The sequence below is a fragment of the Schistosoma haematobium genome, chromosome 3 (genome assembly GCF_000699445.3).
Source record: "Schistosoma haematobium chromosome 3, whole genome shotgun sequence".
Lineage (NCBI taxonomy): Eukaryota > Metazoa > Platyhelminthes > Trematoda > Strigeidida > Schistosomatidae > Schistosoma > Schistosoma haematobium.
Window position 1 is genome coordinate 4537248 of NC_067198.1, and position 19582 is coordinate 4556829.

At 36.8% G+C, this 19582-nt stretch overlaps 2 protein-coding genes across 3 annotated transcripts in view; both read right to left on the bottom strand.

The window, feature by feature from the left end:
* Window positions 1-19582, bottom strand: part of BZRAP1 (RIMS binding protein) — a 130404-nt gene that overhangs the window by 79750 nt on the left and 31072 nt on the right. The window contains exons 3-6 of one of the 2 annotated variants that reach the window (XM_051212828.1): window positions 18242-18457; window positions 14619-14663; window positions 10331-10775; window positions 1732-1794 (exon numbers count right to left, since the gene is read on the bottom strand). In XM_051212828.1, coding sequence (XP_051068746.1) covers window positions 1732-1794; window positions 10331-10775; window positions 14619-14663; window positions 18242-18457 — 769 coding nt within the window. Of the gene's footprint in view, window positions 1-1731; window positions 1795-10330; window positions 10776-14618; window positions 14664-17428; window positions 18458-19582 lie in introns of those variants that run through there. The other variant, XM_051212827.1, reaches the window with a different exon arrangement.
* MS3_00004855 (uncharacterized protein) lies at window positions 1931-8726 on the bottom strand. The gene has a single exon (XM_051212829.1). The coding sequence runs from the start codon at window positions 4066-4068 to the stop codon at window positions 3748-3750; it is 321 nt and encodes a 106-aa protein (XP_051068748.1). The 5' UTR covers window positions 4069-8726; the 3' UTR covers window positions 1931-3747.

Consider the following 19582-nt stretch of genomic DNA (forward strand, 5'->3'; position numbering starts at 1 on the left):
TTACTACCACCCATAATTGTAGGAAAATGTGCTCTGTCGTCAAATCCTCATATTTTATATCGATTTTATGAAATAAACGACCAATTATAACGAACTCAAAACTAGTTATTTGATTGGACGAAACAGAATGAAAATTATTGGAAGATGGGGATGAAACAAAATTTCACTCGAAAAAAAAATACAAAAATGGCCGTGCAATAAATGGTTACCCAAGCCGTTCGATTTGAAAGTCTGGTCCACAAGGTAGTGGAACAAAATCAGGAGATACAGTCACATGGTGCCGGTGACCAACAATCGGTTCATACACTATTTGTTCACTCAGGTTACTGGTCCGATGTGCACCATTGGTTTGGAATCACGGTTTTCCAGCTCCCCTAGGTCGACTCTTCATGTCCACCAACCCGGTTAAAGTGCCAGATATTCACTTTTTGTCCTCTTAATTTCGAAGACAACACCTGTGCCACGAGAATGTAATGAGTAGGACTTCCTAGCAGAGACTATATACACGTGGCTATGTGCGAGCATTCCGAGAGAGAGAGAGTGGACTCTCCCCATTCACTGCCGTACCAGGACATTTGGAAGCTTATAAGGTTGGCTAGTTGGTTATCCTCAACGTTTTATTTTTAGGCTCAATAATCACATCAAGAAAACTAAGGAATGATAACTTTGATGAAGTAATCACTAAAAAAGAATCAGAAAGGACCAATTATCAATTTCTGAATGATAATTAATCTTACAAAAATTAACCATCTACACTTTCAACTCTTATTTCATAACTAAACTTATCATTATCCTAAATGAGTTAAAATAAACATGAAATTCAGTTAGGAATAAACTCGACATTGTCAAGTCAACTAAGTATATCGTAGTCAGTAATAGCCACTCAACTGTAGATATTTTAGAATAGTTTCTATAATAAAATTAATTGAAAGTATGATGTCTTTCATCATTATTGACTGCGCTACAATTTAAATGTTTGTAGCATGATGGAATGGTATTTCCATCAAAGAAAACGACAAAGAACGAACCACTACCCCCCTCCGTCATGGACTAAGATCATGTAAATAATTATTCCCGCTTAATTTTAGTTGGTTGCCGGGTTTATGCTCAAAACGGAGAAAAAGAGTGAAGTTTATCCACTGTACAAATTATTGACTTTAATATTCATCTTAAGATAGTAATAATAACCGATAACATCGTTTTGTTAAAATGATCAATATGATTGGATGACATGTTTGAGAAGTACAAAGAATGGAAGGTGTAGGAACTTATTCGTCAATGAGGACGTTAATTGTAATAATAAGTATAAACCATAGCTGTTTACTATGATCCGGTATGATCGGTGGAAATTTAGTCTAAATAAATTTAATAAAATTCTTTAGTCATTCGATAAATGCTCCCTATAGGGCATATATTTTTTTACTTATGCCTATTACTCTCAGTGGAGCATAGACCACCACCAACCAACATTCTCCAACCCACTCTGTCTTGGGCCTTCCTTTTCAATTCTATCTATATTACAAGAAATATAATAGCCCTAGAGTATACTTCACATTATCAGCTCAAAAGAATGTATTGATCCTTTAGGGATTTCAATTAAACAGTGTTATCTTTCATCTGTTAACAATATGATCAGGTTTCAAATGAGAAAATAACATGAAACTTATAAATTGATCTGTAAAACGATACTTTTAATGATTATCTATTCAAAAGAATTTACAGTAAACTTACCGGTTGATTTGTTAGATTCTTCAATAACTTGAAATAGTTCAACTAAATTTGGATCATCACCTTCTATGATAAAATAAATGAAAAAAAAACAATTAAATATTTTTTCTATATAGGTACTTTTCGATGATTACACACAGTGATCTCGCGGGGTGCGGGATCGTGGATGAGCACTGCTGAGGAGTCCCATACTAGGAAGAAACGGCCGTCCAGTGCTCCCAGGTTTTACATGGTGTTCTAGCTCCAAATGATTCATGAGTTCAATCTGTGAAATTTCTAAAATCTCCGCAAACCTCTTCTTATAATAATCATTTTAGTTTGATAAAGTACTCTGCCGGTTGTGTATATATGTGATCGTTTCTAGGAGTAAGATACCATATCTACACTATAACATTGAAATGGTATGATCCATAGTTTTCATTATTAATCAATTTTTGCTTCAATCTGTGTTGAAGTGAATACCTTTATGATACGAAATGTATGTGAAATATTTGATATGATCTTTGATGATTGTTTATATACCATTAAATGAAGCTGTTCAAAAGATTGAAGTTTATTTTAAGATGATACTGAAATATTCACAAAACAAGTTGGATTAACCGCTCTTTATTATGAATGGATTTCAGATGACCGTAGAGTGCAGGAAGTACATTTGTTCTCATTCAAATCTTATCATCACTTGTATGTATTTTACACATCAGCATTAATAACCTTATCATGACTCAAACACGCTCTCGGAACTCAGAAATGTGATCAGTAAATCCTTGATCAATCATGAACTATCTTACAGTAAGAAAATTATAGTCAACTTTTCTAAATTCCTTCACAAAATGATCGTTGATCACTTCATACGTTTTAGATATTGTATACACTTTTTTAACCACCTAGTATTTGATTGAGGTCATGAATCGATTGATATTAGACCATCATTGAAAACCTGGGAGCACTGGATGGCCGTTTCGTCCTCAGCAGTGCGCATCTACGATCCCGCTCACAGGATTCGAGCCAAGGACCTTCAGTTTTGCGCGCGAACACAACCTCTAGACCATTGAGCCAGCATCCAACGATATTAATGTCTAACTCCAACCAGTCCATGAAATCGTGCGACCGTCTCCCAATGTACTGAGGTAGATACCTGTCTCTACCCGATACGGATTAGATCCACTGATCACGGCTTCTCACCAGAACTCCAAAAATTCCCTCACGATTCTGGTCACTAGTGAGCATATGGCTATTATCAGTATAGTGTTGTAGAGATTATTAAGTATTTGACTGAGGTTTCCAATAATGGTCTAACATCAATCGATTCACGATCTTAATCAAAAACTTTATAATCTCCACAAATCTACACTGATATTTTTGTATGTTGTTTTTATTGATGTTTAGTTAAAAGTGCTCTTTAGCTTCATTCAACTACTAGATCACTGTTGATCCACTGCGAATAAGACTCAACGTTAATCTGTTGCAAATATCATGATACTGAATGTCTAAAAATCGAACGAAACGCGTTTCCTAGATTCCACAGCTAACTACTATCCAACATTGTTTATAATATTTATGACTGACTTAACAACAATATCAAGACATTTCACAAAAGATGTTCGTATAATCCTAAATATCAAATGAGAAGATTCAAATAAACAAAACAATGATGTGATAGAATGTTACCTTATCTTGTATAAATTTCAGTCAGTCAGTTAGCTACAATGTAGGAACAGGCACTTACATGCATCGGTCCAAGTTGCCACACCTCATAAGCACAGCAAGATGAACACCGGATTCATAGAAGTAGTTAATTCAGAGGTGGTAATATATAAAAGAAAGATTGTGTATAAGGACATAGTACAGGAAGAAATAATTAGTTGGTAGAAAGAAAGATATGAAGCGATTTTAATCTCATAGTTTAAGGGAAGATATAGAGTATATACATCTACACTACTGTGATCGATTTTAAGCCATGTCATCAAGGGTCTCCAACCATTGGTTACGATAGTCATGCGGACTCCAACCAAGTAGTCTTCATCTACCAACAATGTTCACACCAGAAGTCAGTGACTTCAAGGACTGATGCCACGATTTGGTCTGGCCCATAACTTTCTTCCATACGTCTCCACCACTAATCAGCATTGCGTGTCGTGGTAATCGGTGGTTGAGCATACGTAATACGTGGCCTAACCGTCTCAGTTGATGAAGATTTACATCGTCAACTGATTTACCATCATTCCCTAATACCTTGCATCCAACCTCACTATTACTTACCCAGTGATCCCAGAAAACGCGAGCTATATTTCTAAGAAATCTGTCATCAGATACTAGCAACCTACGAGTATCTTCAACCATTAATGGCTAAGTTTCTCAGCCGTAAAGTAAAGCAGAATGAACTGTTGCGCAGTATACTCGTCCCTTAATTGATAGACGGACATCTTGTCTTCGCCACAGGTGACGTAAGTTGGTAAAAGCCAAATGAGCTTTCTCAATCCGTGCAGAGATTTCGTCAGACACCAACCCATTAGGGCTGATCAGACTTCTAAGATAAGTGAACTTGTCGATGCGTTCGACTACTTCACTCCCTATCCTCAGTTCAGGTGTTGATACAGACCAGTCCTGGAGCAAAAACTTGCATTTAGAGGGGGAGAAACGCATCCCAAACATCGTGGCGTTGTTGTTCAGGGCTACCAAAAGACTCTGCATTTTATCATCGTCTTCACCAAATAGGACAATATTATCTGCGTATTCCAAGTCGATAAGTGGACCTCATGGTAAGAGATCAATACCCGAGAATTCAGTCAACGAGAACGTTATTTCTAGCAGTAGGTCTATGATGAAATTAAACAGAAATGGAGTTAGTGGACAGCCTTGATGAACACCACTTTAGGTTGCAAAATCAGATGACAGTTCACCATAAGATCTGACTCAACTAGTAGAGTTCGAGTAAAGAGCCTTCACAAGGTTTATGTACTTCTGAGGTACACCTTTCAATGACAGACACTGCCACAGAACCTCTCGATCAACAGAGTCAAATGCTGCTTTTAAGTCAAGAAAAGCTGTCATTGTCGGACGCCGATAAGTATGTCTGTGTTCTAAAATCTGACGACTGGTGGATATGTGGTTGATGCAACCACGGCCAGATCTGAAGCCAGCCTAATTTTCTCCTGTTTGTAGTTCACGAGTCTTAGTAAGGCGATGGATAATTATTAGGGCTAGTATTTTAGATGTTATATTAGTCAAACTATATCATTTGTTTATTATTATTATTGGAGAATAAAAATAAATTACGTTAGAAATTATTTTATTTTAGGTAACTTTTTCTACCTACCTACTTTGGTATTGATTAACCGTCATTTTATAAAATGGAAATATATACACTTGAATTCTTATTTCTCAAATTCTAATCTATGTCATACAATATGTATATATCAGTCAGTTAGCAACAACGTAGAACATCATACGTACGTACGTACTTATGTACATCAGTTCGAGTTGTCATACCACATTAGTAAATAGATGACGGTTGAAATCCCATAATGGTAGAGGTAGTAAAAGTATAAGCAGTAATCGCAAAGAGAAGGCTTTGAAGATTGTTGTACCTCGATGAGAATAATGAATGGTAACTTTTAGGATACATTTATGGACCATTACTATACGCATATTTTTATCGTATAATTGTCAAATAACTAAACTATTCAAATTCATGTCCTTCTTATTATGAGCTTTATTTTGACCTATGAACTATTATTATTGTACCATCTGCCATTCTTGAGTTATGCCCTGTCTATCAATTACTACCTCCCACATTCACAGCCACATTTGACTAATTCTTGTACAAATGTTGTTTGCTATTTTATGGTACGGTGTGGTCTGTCTGATTGGTATATAAACCCAGTATGTTTGAAATACATGGTTGATATTGCAGAGGCTGAGATTGGTGTTCTGGACTTAACGGGCAGGGCTAGGAGAGAAGCAGGACTGATGAAGGCTCTAGACTGCTCGTACTTGTTTTATGCGTGATTGGTCCAATTGATAAATCACTGTTCTCTAATTGGGAGACTCATTACGTTATACATTGATAGGGGTAAAAATCCATAAGTTATAACAATTTACAGTAGTAGTATGCCACGTTGATATTCTAGAAAGCTCCGTCATGTTGTGATTAGATGGAAACTCTTCGGATCTTTTAGGGCCTCTGGAGGCTCCGTTGTAGTTCTGAGAAGCCAACTCAAGAAAGATGTTATATATATTGATATAAATCTAGTGTTTCGTAAATAATATTTTTGATCACTTAAATGGTTTGAGTAAAACATTTCTAATGTAAGATGAGACTTATCAGCAAGATATACTTGGAATATTCAGGTAATTGACACTCTACTGTATTCAAATCTATATCAGTCAGCTTCGCAGTCCGGGAAACGTTGATCTTCCTGTTTTATGAATGTAAAATGTTTCTTTGAAACACATATGTAGTGATCTTGTTATGATATACTTATAGTCTAATTTTAGGATTGTATAAGTATGTCTGTGTGTGTGAGTGAGAGAAAGAGAGATCATTATGTAATCATATAAGAAGAAATAAACATGAAACTTGAGTAAAACGAACAATGGAAGAGGTGTTCAATGGTAACAGTAAGTCACTAGGGCAGTATTATGTAGATTAAAACTCTTTATAAGAAGAAAAGATAAGTCTGAGACATCAGTGCTATATCTAAACATTGTAGTATTTGCGTTAATTGATTATTGCAAGTCAATAATTTTATCCAACTGCAGTGAACTTAAGGAGACAACATATCTAAGGTAAACTCTAAGAGTAAGCTTTTGTTATTGAGATGCTGGAGAAGACTTGTAACTCAGGTGGATGATTTTGATGAAGTTCTGTTCTCTGAGTTCGATAGTTTGGTCGTGAAGCTCTCATCGATCTTCTGAATGACATCATTAACACAAACTTCACATAGAACTGAAATGCTCAAATTTCTCCATATGTGGTTCACAGCTTATCCTGTACACCTCGATATTGATTGGTTCTTGTTGACCTTAAATTCTGTCATTGTTTACTTCTTTGTTTTGGTTGTGTCACCTATTGGTTTGATTTTTGTTCCTATGTGTGTGCATAATTTTCCTTATTGATAAATTGATGAATTGGATAGATTTCAATGTGCTTGTTGATTGGTGATTGATGTGGGTGCCAAGCTTCTAAAAATTCTCTGATGTTTTTGGAATTTCCTCTATCGAAGATTTCCATATTTTCTAGTCGAATGTGTGTTCGTAGTTGTCCACGTGTATTGACATGAGTGAGTAGATGTCATGGTGTTTGACTGTTAATTGATGTTCATGAAGGTGAAGATGAAGTGGTTATCCGCTTTTGTTATGATAGAGCATTAATAATTTAAAGATGAGAAGAAAGAATGGTATAGTACCTCTTCATAGTGAACTGTTCTAAGATCTTAGGTCTTCCTGTTTCAATGAATGTTTAAGAAAAACATAATTTTTAGCGATAGTGATTAGCTATGACATTTTTATTTTGTTTCATTTTCATCACTCAATTCTTTGTTCCTCAATTGAGGGACCATTACAAACTATTGGAAACTGTAAAGTTATTTCATTCCAGCTTTTCATAACCTTGACTCCACTAGACATCAGTTCAAGAATCTTCTAATATCTTTATAGACACAATTCATTGAATAATTCAGATGATAACTTTATTTATCTTATTCATATCTCTTAACTAATTTCATCATTAACTAACTGTCCTATTTACAGTAATCATTCAAAATCTTTTAAGACCTATAAACAGAGATAGATAATGGTTAACAGTGGAATCTAGGAAGCGTATTTCGTTCTATATGGGACTAGTTAGACAGATGTACATACATCCCTGAAATGATGTTCACTCTTGGACTCGAACCCCGTACCGTTAGCTTCAAACACCATCGTAATATCCATTCAGCTACTGAGTACAGATGGCCATTGACTTGTACAATATCAGAATGATAAATTACAGTCCTAAATATCAATACAAAAATAACTTTTAACATCTATATTTTATGGATGATCTTTGAATGACACTAAACTGATTTTGTGAATGTCCATCTACTTACTAGGATTAAATAAGGTTTATAAACCAGTGTGAGGAATTCAAATTAGGATTTACAATTGATGGTTATGGTAAGGAATTAGATTTAGGGTTTTCATCATGAACTGAAATTATGTTGAGGACGTTAGATCCCCAGAACTTATTTGGAAAATGTTCGAATTTTGTAGTTTTATTCTGAAAATTTGAATTTCATGTTTTTGTGCCGAGAGACGCTTAGTTGACCAACAGTTTACATTTCTCACTCGGAAATCCTTGACTGTCATTGGTTGACGGATTTTCTTAGTACGCTCTTTTGTGGCTCTTCCATAGGCATTCGTATCATTGTATAAATAAGCTTGATTTGTGTATTTAGGGACCTCGTATTTTCGAGGTACTTGTATAAAACATTCTCTATGCCTCATCAAGACTTCTTGATCTAGTTAGCAGGGCCGGGGACAACGGATTAGAATAGCCTATCGTGTCACTGTATCTTTGACCTTCTTTCCGTTCACCGAGTAACGTGAACTCGTAATAGCATTGAAGCATATCAAATCAGCTAAAGCACTAAAATCCTATTTACCTTATTGACTGAACCCTAACCCACGGTGTGGGCAACTGATAAGTGATATCAGACCTCATACCCGTAACAGCACACGAGAACAATTTGGTCACATCGGGAGGTTCTATGGCAGTGTTTGTCACTGAAAGGAGTACCAAAGAAGTACATTAACCTTGTAAAGGCTCTCTACTCGAATACAACTGGTCGAGTGAGGGCTTATGGCGAACTGTCATCAGAATTGATTATCTCAAGTGGTGTTCGTCAGGGGTGTCAACTCTCTCTATTCTTCTTTAACTTTGCGTTGACGTGCTTTTAGAGATAACACTCTCCTCATCTAAATTTACAGGGGTCGAACTTCTACCAGGAGGTTCACTTGTTGACTTAGAATATGCTGATGACATAGTTTTATTTGGTGAAGACGCTGACAAAATGCAGAGTCTTCTGACCACTCTAAGCAACAATGCAAGCATGTTCGGGATGCGATTCTCCCCCTCGAAATGCAACATGTTGCTTCAGGATTGGGTTGCATTGACACCCGAACTAATGATAGGGAGTGAAGTAATTGAGCGTGTCGACCGCTTCACTTATCTTGGAAGTCTCATCAGCCCTTGTGGTCTGGTGTGTGACGAAATCTCAGCACGGATACAGAAGGCTCGACTAGCTTTTGCCAACTTGCATCATTTATGACAGGCGAGATATCCGTCTGTCAACCAAAGGACGTGTTTACTGCGCAGCAGTTCGTTTCGTCCTACTTTATGGCAGTAAAACATGACCGGTTGGAGTAGAGGATATTCGTAGGTTACTAGTATTTGACCATAGGTGTCTTCGAAACATTGCTCGTATATCCTGGAACCATCGAGTAAGTAACGCAGTTGTTAGGAAACGGGCACTAGGTAAGGATGGCAAATCAATTGATGAAGTAGTGAAACTTCATCAGATGAGATGGCTTTGACACGCGTTACGTATGCCTAACCACCGACTGCCTCGACATGCGATGTTTTATGGTGTAGGAATAGGTTGGAAGAAAGGTAGTGGTGGCCAGACCAAAATATGACACAAATCCATGAAGTCATTAACAAATGGACTGAGTCATGTTGGTAGGTGTAGACTACTGTTATGGTTCGTTTATTGCTTGAATGCTATTACTGATGCGTTTTACTCGAACGGAACGAAAAGTCAATGATTCAGCGACTCGATAGCTATTCTGGTTCGCTGTCCCCGGCTCTGCTAACCCGATCAAGAAGTCTGGGTAAGGTGTAGAAAGTGTATTCTACAGACAAACAGCAGGTAACAAGTCAGGTCAAGCACACAATCAAGCGTATTTATACAAATATTTACAATCGATATTGTCATGGAAAATTTTTAAAAATTAATCAATGAGTTCATTAATTGACCGCTATTTAACACTTAGTCGATAGTTCATCAATTGACCTATTTGCACTTCTAATCGATAGGTTCATCAGCTGACTGCCATTAAAACATTTAATCGATAAGTTGATCGATAAGATAAAATTTAAAAATATGAGTTTGGGGATCTATCGTCCCCAACAACTACCTGGTTTGGGACCGCGAGATGATAGAAACCGGTGGTTAGTGACCTTGAATGACATGGCTCAAAATCGTTTGCAATGGTGCAGGTGCATCCACTCTTTGTGTTCTCCCAAATTCTAATATTCTGAATTCTTCGTGCCCCTTCTTTTTTTTCTCTTTCCAAATTTATTTCACTGGATTATACTCCTTGAATAACATCTTCAAACCCTAATGTTTCCGATTACTGCTTATACTCTTACTACCTCTACTATTACTACGGGATTTGAATCGACAACTACATCTCTGTGCTAATGTTGCATGGCAACTCGAACTGATGTATGTCCGTACGAAGTTTTACGTTGTTACTGACTGAGTGACATTCAAATATGTAATAACATACCACTTATAAATACAATAGTATTATAAACATTTATTCAAAAAAAACTTACCTGGTATTTGTAGATCAGTATTACTACGAAATAATCTACCTTTAACTTGTTTATTATTCGTCATTTGTTTATTGAATCCTATTATATCTAATGTCGAAGATGATGGATCTAATAATAATGATGAATCCATTTCATAAGATTGTATATAATCTTGTTTCAATTTATTCGGTTGGCCTAATTGTAATAACCGACCATAAACTTTATTATTATTGTTATTGTTATTGATTAAAGAAGAAGATATTGATGATGTTGATTGATTAATTGAATCAATATCATTATGTAATTGATTTTTTATAGAATTCAATGTTGTTGTTGTTGCCATCATCATTGATGAATTATTGGATTGGATACAACTACGTTTACGTACATCTTCAATTTCTAATAAAATTTCTTCATGTCTTAATAATTGTAATGCACAACGTTTTTCTAATTCTTTAATTTTTGACTAAAAAAAAACAACAACAACAAAAGAAAGAAAGAAAGTTGAGAAAAATAAAATTGATTAAGGATAAATTCTACGTTGCCATGTCAACTAAATGGATCATAATCAGTAATTACATTTACGGGATATCACCAGTAACAGCTTACTGTGAAAGAGAACAAATCAGCTTTCAGCTGAAAAGGAAATTAAGAAAAGACGATAGAAATGGATAGGACATATATTACAGAAATCACCAAACTGTATCGTAAAACAAGCCGTAACTTGAAATCTTGAAGGTGATATGTCCTGCTAATTGAACGCTATATTCGATTCCTAAGCTATTCTCGTAACCCCCAAGCTAGAACTACACAACGACTTGAACACGAGAGAAAAAGCGCAAAATATTAGAGAAGCACTTTACTCTAAAGGTTAGTTTTAGTACAGAAAATATTAGGGTATTTATAGTATTTTAGATGTCCTTGGGTTTCCCGAAGATTCCGGAGTGCTACTAAACATAGTAGCAATATAGTAATCAGCCAATCAGAAACTTTACATGTGACTTTTCACTTTCTTGATGTTTCTGGCTAAACGTCTAGTGGACGCTGATTGCATAAAATGCTTCTTAGTGTTTTCTGAGTCTTTCTTGGCTTTTGCGAGAAGTTTAATGGATCACCCCAACAGAAGGGAAGTAGAAAAGAGGAAGGCTAAGGAACACATTACGTCGGGAAAAAGAAGGAGATATGAAAAGGATGAACAACAACTGGAAAGAGTTAGAAAGGATTGCTCAGTACGGAGTTGGATGGAGAATGCCAGTGAGCGGCCTATACTCCTCCACGAGGAGTAACAGGCGTAATTAAGTAAGTAAGTATAAATAATGATGATTATAATTCAGTTATTCAAACAATCAAAATCATAATTCGATGTCATATTCTTTTAACTAATTCATTAAACTATGAAGAAGACAAAACAAAATTAATGAATTCATTTGATATTGTCTAGTTTAATCTTCCCATTGATTTTTAGGGTTACAGTTGATCAGTCGCTTATTGGCATATGTACATCCTGTGGGGATTGCCTCGATATAGCCTTAATTCACAAGCATTCTAAGCAAATATGGATAGTGGCTAGAAGTGTAATCCAGGACGAGCGTTTCGTTCTATTTGGAACTCGTCAACTGGATGTACCTGTATCTCAGAGTTGTTGTTCAGTTCATGACTCGAACCCCGTATTGTTCGCTTCAAACAACATCGCGTTATCCCTTTTAGCTTGAAAATTATTATTATTAGCTTTATTCAATATTATATTTGTCTATTCATTCTATGCAGTATGGTCATGAGAACTAGATAGATGCAGACTACTTAGTTGGGGTCCGCGTGACTATTGTAACCAATAGTTGGAGACTCTGGGTGACATGGCTCGATCACAATGGCGTAGGTGTATACACTGTCTGTCTTCCCCCAAACTATAAGATAAAAATTGCTTCATATCTTTCTTTCTACGAACTAGTTCTTTCTTCCTGTACTATATCCTTATATGCAAGTAAAGAGAGTAGAAATATGATTTTATTTTAGTATACTCTACAATCATAGAATTACAAAGAATTATGTAATTATGATGATTGATGGAAATTGGTACATTATGAATATTGTTGTGTTTGTGAAAATATCATCAACCTGGAAAAAAACACTAAACTCTTGCTCTGTTCTAATTCAACGTGTTAGCTCTGTTCTTTGAGAGGCCTTACCACCGGAGACGGAGATTAGTGTGACATTTTTAGGGTCGACCTTTTCTAACCCCTTCCTTATGAGAAGGTAGCATCACTGCAGATGCTGGTTGTCGGAGAGAAACATCTTACTGCTGTCACATCCATTTACAGTCAACAGTACGACTTCGCCCTCAGACGTTGGATTGCTGCTTTTAGTCCTGCCGTTCTCCAGTCGACCTGCCTGGCATGGTAAGACCTTGAGGAACGGTTGTTCTAGTCAGTAGAACTCGATTGGTTCATCACGATAGGCAAGCTTGGCCACCACGTCAAGGTAGCAGCTACGGTCGGGTATGGCAACTCGAACTAATGTACGAACGTACGATGTTCTAAGTTGTGACTGACTGACTGACTGACTGACTAACTGACTTTGTTCTAATTTGAAGCATATAACATAAGTCGAACGTAAAAATGTTTATTCAGGAATAAAATAAGTATCATCATCAATGGAATATGTTTTCAGGGTGGAAATTATTATTAGTACCCTCGGTGGGATTATAATTTATGGACAACCTTTAAACGAACAGGTATCCCGAATATTCAAGCAAACCGCTGAGGTTTTTCGTTTATCTAGTTACTTGATTGTAGATATTTTGAAATAGTTTCTATGATAAAATTAATTGAAGGTGTTACTTTTGTAATGTTGTAATTTTTCTTTCATCATTACTGACTACGTTACATTTGATACGTTTGTTGCATGATGAAATGATATTTTCGTTATAGGAAAGATTAGATTTTTCATGTAAGCCGACAAAAATGACAGAGAGTGAAAGAGGTCATTCTCCCATATACTCTGGTATGGTCGAGAATGGGGAGAGTCAACTCTCCCTCTACAAACGCTCTCACTCATGCTCTCTCTCTCTACATGTATATACCCACTACCATAGAAGTCCTACTCACTGCCTTCTTGTGGCAAGGATGTAGTTTACGAAATTGAGAGGATGAAAAGCGAATGTCCGGCACTTTAACCGGATTGGTGAACACAGAGGATCAACATAAGGGAGTTGGAAAACCATGATTCCAAACCGTTGGTGCACGTGGGCTCCAGGACCTTGAAGGAACAAATGGTGTATGGATCAATCGTTGGTCACCGGCTACCATATCTCTAACAGTTAAAAATATTAGGAACTGGGTCACACCACATAGAATTTCACAATGAAACTTTAAGATTATAAATATGATCATATCTGTCTATTGCTCACTAGTTTCCAATAGTTTTCCAATTTGTATTAGTTTGGAGAGGTGAGGGAAATAATTATATCATTGAAACACATTATGAACTACCTTAGTTCTAACACTATCTAATATGAATAGACGACCTTAAGCACCTAGTAAGTAACAAGGATGAGAAGACTGATTATCTATGCTTGACAGTTTTCCAAATACTAAGTAGCCTTGAACAAAGAGCGAGAACATAAGACCAGTGATCACCAGTTCAAGATCGTTATGTTATTTCAGACATTCATTTTTATGCATAAAAGACCAGATTATATGACATCATGAAATAAAAAATAACAATTATACATAATCAAGCCAAAAAGTAACTGTAAGTAAAGAAGACTGAATAGTAAAACCGTCAACAGATTCAGAATAGTAAATCATACAACAGTAATTAATGAGCTAATAGAAAGCTTATGGTAAAAGGAACGAATATATAACGATTTTAATGGTTGAGATCAAGAGTTAATTGAAGCTAGACCACTATGGAAAACCTGGAAGCACTGAAGTTCAACCAGGTCTGTTGTAAGGTAGCAAATCACTGAAAACAATGATGGATGTGTTGAAGTTAGACAATAACACCGTTGGATGCCGATCGGCTCAGTGGTCTAGAGGTTAAGCATTCGCGTGCGAGACCGATAGGTCCTGGGTTCGAATCCCGCGAGGTGGTATCGTGGATACGCACTAATGAAGAGTCCCACAATAGGACGAGACGGCCGTCAAGTGCTTCCGGGTTTTCTGTGGTGATCTACCTTCAATCAACTTATGATCTCAACTATTGAAATGTTAAATTTACTTTTCCTTGTTATCTCAGTCTACATCATCTCACTCATAAAATACAACATTAAGACCTTTCTTACATAAAAGAAGTAACATGTTAAACTTACACGAATTTGTTTTACAGTTTCTTTAGACTTAGAATCTTCAGTCTCCTAAAATTAAAAGTGAAATTAATCAAAAATAATCTATTCATATTATACTGAACTATTTTAATTTAAATATGGAAATTATTAAGATTATGTAATACGGATATTGTGTAACAATGAAGACATTTTCTAATCCTCTTATCTCTAAATGAATATTATCTGGTTAGTGCTTTTTTAGCGAGTTGGTTTTCTACGGGATGGGGTCGCTAAACCCATGCTCAACCCTCCTTCTTTATTCGGGCTTGGAACCGGCAGCTAGAAATCAAAACAACTGTCTGTCAACCAACACCAAGGTCAGAAGTTTCAATGCAAATGTCAACACAGTTCTACCGTATGGGGCGGAAACTTGGAGAACTACAAAAGCCATCATCCAGAAAATACAAGTATTTACTAACAGTTGTCTGTGCAAAATACTTCGGATCCGTTGACCAGACACTAACAGCAACAACCTACTATGGGAGAGAACAAGACAGATCCCAATGAGGGAAGAAATCAGGAAGAAGCGTTGGAAGTGGGTAGGACACACATTGAAGAATGCACCCAACGGAGTCATAAGGCAAGACACTTGAGACCCTGAAGGCCAAAGGAGAAGAGGAAGACCAATGAACACATTACGTCGAGAAATGGAGACAGGCATTAGAAGAATGATTAAAAATTGGATAGAACTGGAGAGGAATACCCAGGACAGAGTAGGTTAGAGAATGCTGGTCGTTGGCCTATTCTCCATTGGGAGTAATAGGCGTAAGTAAGTAAGTAAGTAAGTAAGTAAGTAAGTAAGTAAGTAAGTAAGTAAGTAAGTAAGTAAGTAAGTAAGTAAGTAAGTAAGTAAGTAAGTAAGTAAGTAGTAAGTAAGTAAGTGAGTGAGTGAGTGAGTGAGTGAGTGGTGAGTGAGTGAGTAGTGAGTGAGTGAGTGAGTGAGTAGTGAGTGAGTGAGTGAGTGGTGAGTGAGTGAGTGAGTGAGTGAGTGAGTGAGTGAGTGAGTGAGTGAGTGAGTGAGTGAGTGAGTGAGTGAGTGAGTGAGTGAGTGAGTGAGTGAGTGAGTGAGTGAGTGAGTGAGTGAAGTGAGGTGAGTGAGTGAGTGAGTGAGTGAGTGAGTGAGTGAGTGAGTGGTGAGTGAGTGAGTGAGTGAGTGAGTGAGTGAGTGAGTGAGTGAGTGAGTGAGTGAGTGAGTGAGTGAGTGAGTAAGTGAGTGAGTGGTGAGTGAGTGAGTGGTAGTGAGTGAAGTGAGTGAGTGAGTGAGTGAGTGAGTGAAGTGAGTGAGTGAGTGAGTGAGTGAGTGAGTGAGTGAGTGAGTGAGTGAGTGAGTGAGTGAGTGAGTGAGTGAGTGAGTGAGTGAGTGAGTGAGTGAGTGGAGTGAGTGAGTGAGTGAGTGAGTGAGTGAGTGAGTGAGTGGTGAGTGAGTGAGTGAGTGAGTGAGTGAGTGAGTGAGTGAGTGAGTGAGTGAGTGAGTGAGTGAGTGAGTGAGTGAGTGAGTGAGTGAGTGAGTGAGTGAGAGTGAGTGAGTGAGTGAGAGTGAGTGAGTGAGTAGTGAGTGAGTGAGTGAGTGAGTGAGTGAGTGAGTGAGTGAGTGAGTGAGTGAGTGGTGAGTGAGTGAGTGAGTGAGTGAGTGAGTGAGTGAGTGAGTGAGTGAGTGAGTGAGTGAGTGAGTGAGTGAGTGAGTGAGTGAGTGAGTGAGTGAGTGAGTGAGTGAGTGAGTGAGTGAGTGAGTGAGTGAGTGAGTGAGTGAGTGAGTGAGTGAGTGAGTGAGTGAGTGAGTGAGTGAGTGAGTGAGTGAGTGAGTGAGTAAGTAAGTAAGTAAGTAAGTAAGTAAGTAAGTAAGTAAGTAAGTAAGTAAGTAAGTAAGTAAGTAAGTAAGTAAGTAAGTAAGTAAGTAAGTAAGTAAGTAAGTAAGTAAGTAAGTAAGTAAGTAAGTAAGTAAGTAAGTAAGAATATTATCTATGCGAAATAATTTTCCATTTTTTATTTTTATTAGTTGTATTCATGAGTCGATTAAAGCTAGACCACCGTAGAAAACTTGAAAGTACTAGACAGCCGTTTCGTCTTATTATGGGACTCCTCGGCAGTGCACATTCACGATCTTCACCACAGGATTCGGACCCAGAAACTATTGGTCTCGTACGCAAATGTTTAACCTCTAGACTAATCAGCTGGATATCATCCAATAGTGTTATTGTTTAACCTTGTGGATGCGCACTACTGAGGAGTTTCATACTAGAATGAAACGGCTGTCCAGTTCTTCCAGGTTTTCAATAATGATCTAGCTTTAACTAACTTATTGTTGAAATGCTTGCAGTATTTACTCTGATACAAAGGATAAACTAAATATTAAAAGACTATCTAAGGGCGAGACCATAATTTATGGACGAACCAATCAGCTATCAGAAAACAGGTCTCGGATTTTGGCGCTAAATTTACTCATCCATTTGGCTAAATAGAGTTTTTGCACTTTAACTGAGGTCAGTTCGTGATGAAAACCCTAAAGCTAATTCGTAACCTTAACTATCAACTGTAAATCATAATTTGAATTCCTCACACAGGTTTATACCCCTTATTTGGTCTTAGTTATTAAGTGAACACTCTCATGGTCACTTTAATGTCGCTCATATGTCGTCCATAAATGATAGTCTCACTGATGATTAAATTTGATGAACGTTCACTATCTTTCTGGACAACTTCGTTAACTCTACTATGAATAAAAGTAAAGTTTCTGAGAGATAAAAGAACTAAATTAGTCCTTCCTGTTAACCTTACTTATTGTTTATTGTATCCAGGTTTTTTTTTAATATTTATATGTCCTTACATTCTCATTAGCTATTCAGTTCAGTTGACCTCTGATCATATGATGACTTAACATTATTGAATGTTAATATGTTAATTGACAGGATTTTGATCATTCATGAAATTATCGAAACGGAATGACTTAGAATTTATTTAATGCAGTAAAATGCATTCAATTTCCCCTGGACCTGATACCTACGATTATGGTGAGGATTACAATCAAAGTTGCAATAATAATTACTAGTATAGGGGTTGTAGAGATTATTAAGTTTTTGATTGAGATCATGAACTGATTGATGTTAGACCACAGTTGGAAACCTGCAAGCACTAAACGGCCGTTTCGTCCTATTATGGGACTCCTCAGCAGTGCGCATCCACGATCTCGCTCACAGGATTCAAACCCAGGACATTCAGTCTTGCGCGCGAACGCTTAACCTACTAGACCACTGAGCCGGCAACCAATGATGTTAATGTCTAACATCAATCAATCCACGAAATTGCGCGACCATCTTCCATTGTACTGAGGTAGAATATACCTGTCTCTACCCGACATGGGTTAGCTCCACTGGTCACGGCCTCTCACTAGAACTCCGAGAATTCCCTCACAAAGCTAGTCACTAGTAAGCACATGTTAATTGCTAGTATAGAGGTTGTGGAGATTATTAAGTTTTTGATTGAGATCATGAACCGAGATTAAATCATTCAGCTTAGAAAATGTGACTCTAAAGAGAAGCATCCAATTAACTTAGTAATCCTTCTTATTACTTCATTAAATATATTGAAATTTTTGTTGATAACTGACTTACCTGTAATTGACAATTGCTTGATTGTGTTTGTCCAACACCACCACCACCGGTACTACTACCACCACCATCAACATCAACATCATCATAATCATCGTCATCACCAACAATAAGATCTACATCATTTACAGATCTTTGTAATAATTTGTCAAGTTGAGATTTTAATGTAGCACGTTCAAGAAGTAATTTTTGTCTCAACTGTACAACATCATGCAATTTCTAAATACAATATTCAAGAAGATAAAACATCAAGTAGTTTAATTTTATAATCCAAACAATTTATAGTAATTTTGCTAGTTAAGATCATGAATTCATTGGAGTTAGATCATTATGAAAAACTTGGAAGCATTGGATAGCCGTTTCGTTCTATTGTTGGACTCCTCAACAGTGTACACCCATGATCCCAACCCGAAAGATTCGAACCCAAGACGAAACGGCTGTCTTGTACATCCAAGTTTTCCATGGTGATCTAGCTTCAATTGATTCATAAACTCAACTATTAAAATCGTATTCATAGTTTAATTTGCAGAATTTCATATAACGAATATAAAGAAATCATATCATTGAGGATTAGGTTTACTGTCTAAGAAAGAAATGAAGTAAGGAAAGAAAGGACAAATCAAAAACCAAACTATGAAATTAAGGCGAAGATAAACAATAGATCGGTTTTGAATCAATGTCATCCAAAGTCTTTGATAATAAAATAAAACAATTTTAAAGATCACAGTGAAGAACCATGGAATTTCATTCATAACTGATGTAGACATTCAATGACTCCATCATCAACATATAATTCCGAGCTTTATCATTTGAAAACATAATACATTTAGATAGTTTAAAACAATCCAGTTTACAGAATGTATTCGATAATAAACCTCTTAGAATTATATTTCTATAACATCTTAGTAGTATGGAGATTTATAGGTTCACTGGATACTTTCGATGTTTTCAAGATTTTAAGCGAAACTGGTACGTGCAAAGGTGGATAGTGGCTAGCAGTAGAATTCAGGACGCGCGTGCCGTCCGTCTCCGGAATCGTCAGCTGAATGCGCCTGAATCTCAGAGTTGATGTTCACTCCGAGACTCGAACCCAGTACCGTTCGCTTCAAACGCCATCACGATATCCACTTAACTACTGGGTCCTGATAGCCACCTGCTTGTACAGTGGTGTGAAGTTTAAATTCACTTGATGTTGTTGTACTTGTATCTTCCCATTGTTATTTAGGACTAAAACTGATCAGTCTCATGTTGGCATATGTATATCCTGTACGGACCACCTTGATATAGCCTTAAGTCACAAGCTTTTTAAGCAAAGATGGATAGTGGCTAGCATGTCTACATAAG

What these genes read in the sequence shown, in the direction of transcription:
- MS3_00004855 (XM_051212829.1), bottom strand. Translation starts at nt 4,068, where the DNA reads ATGGTTGAAGATACTCGTAGGTTGCTAGTATCTGATGACAGATTTCTT.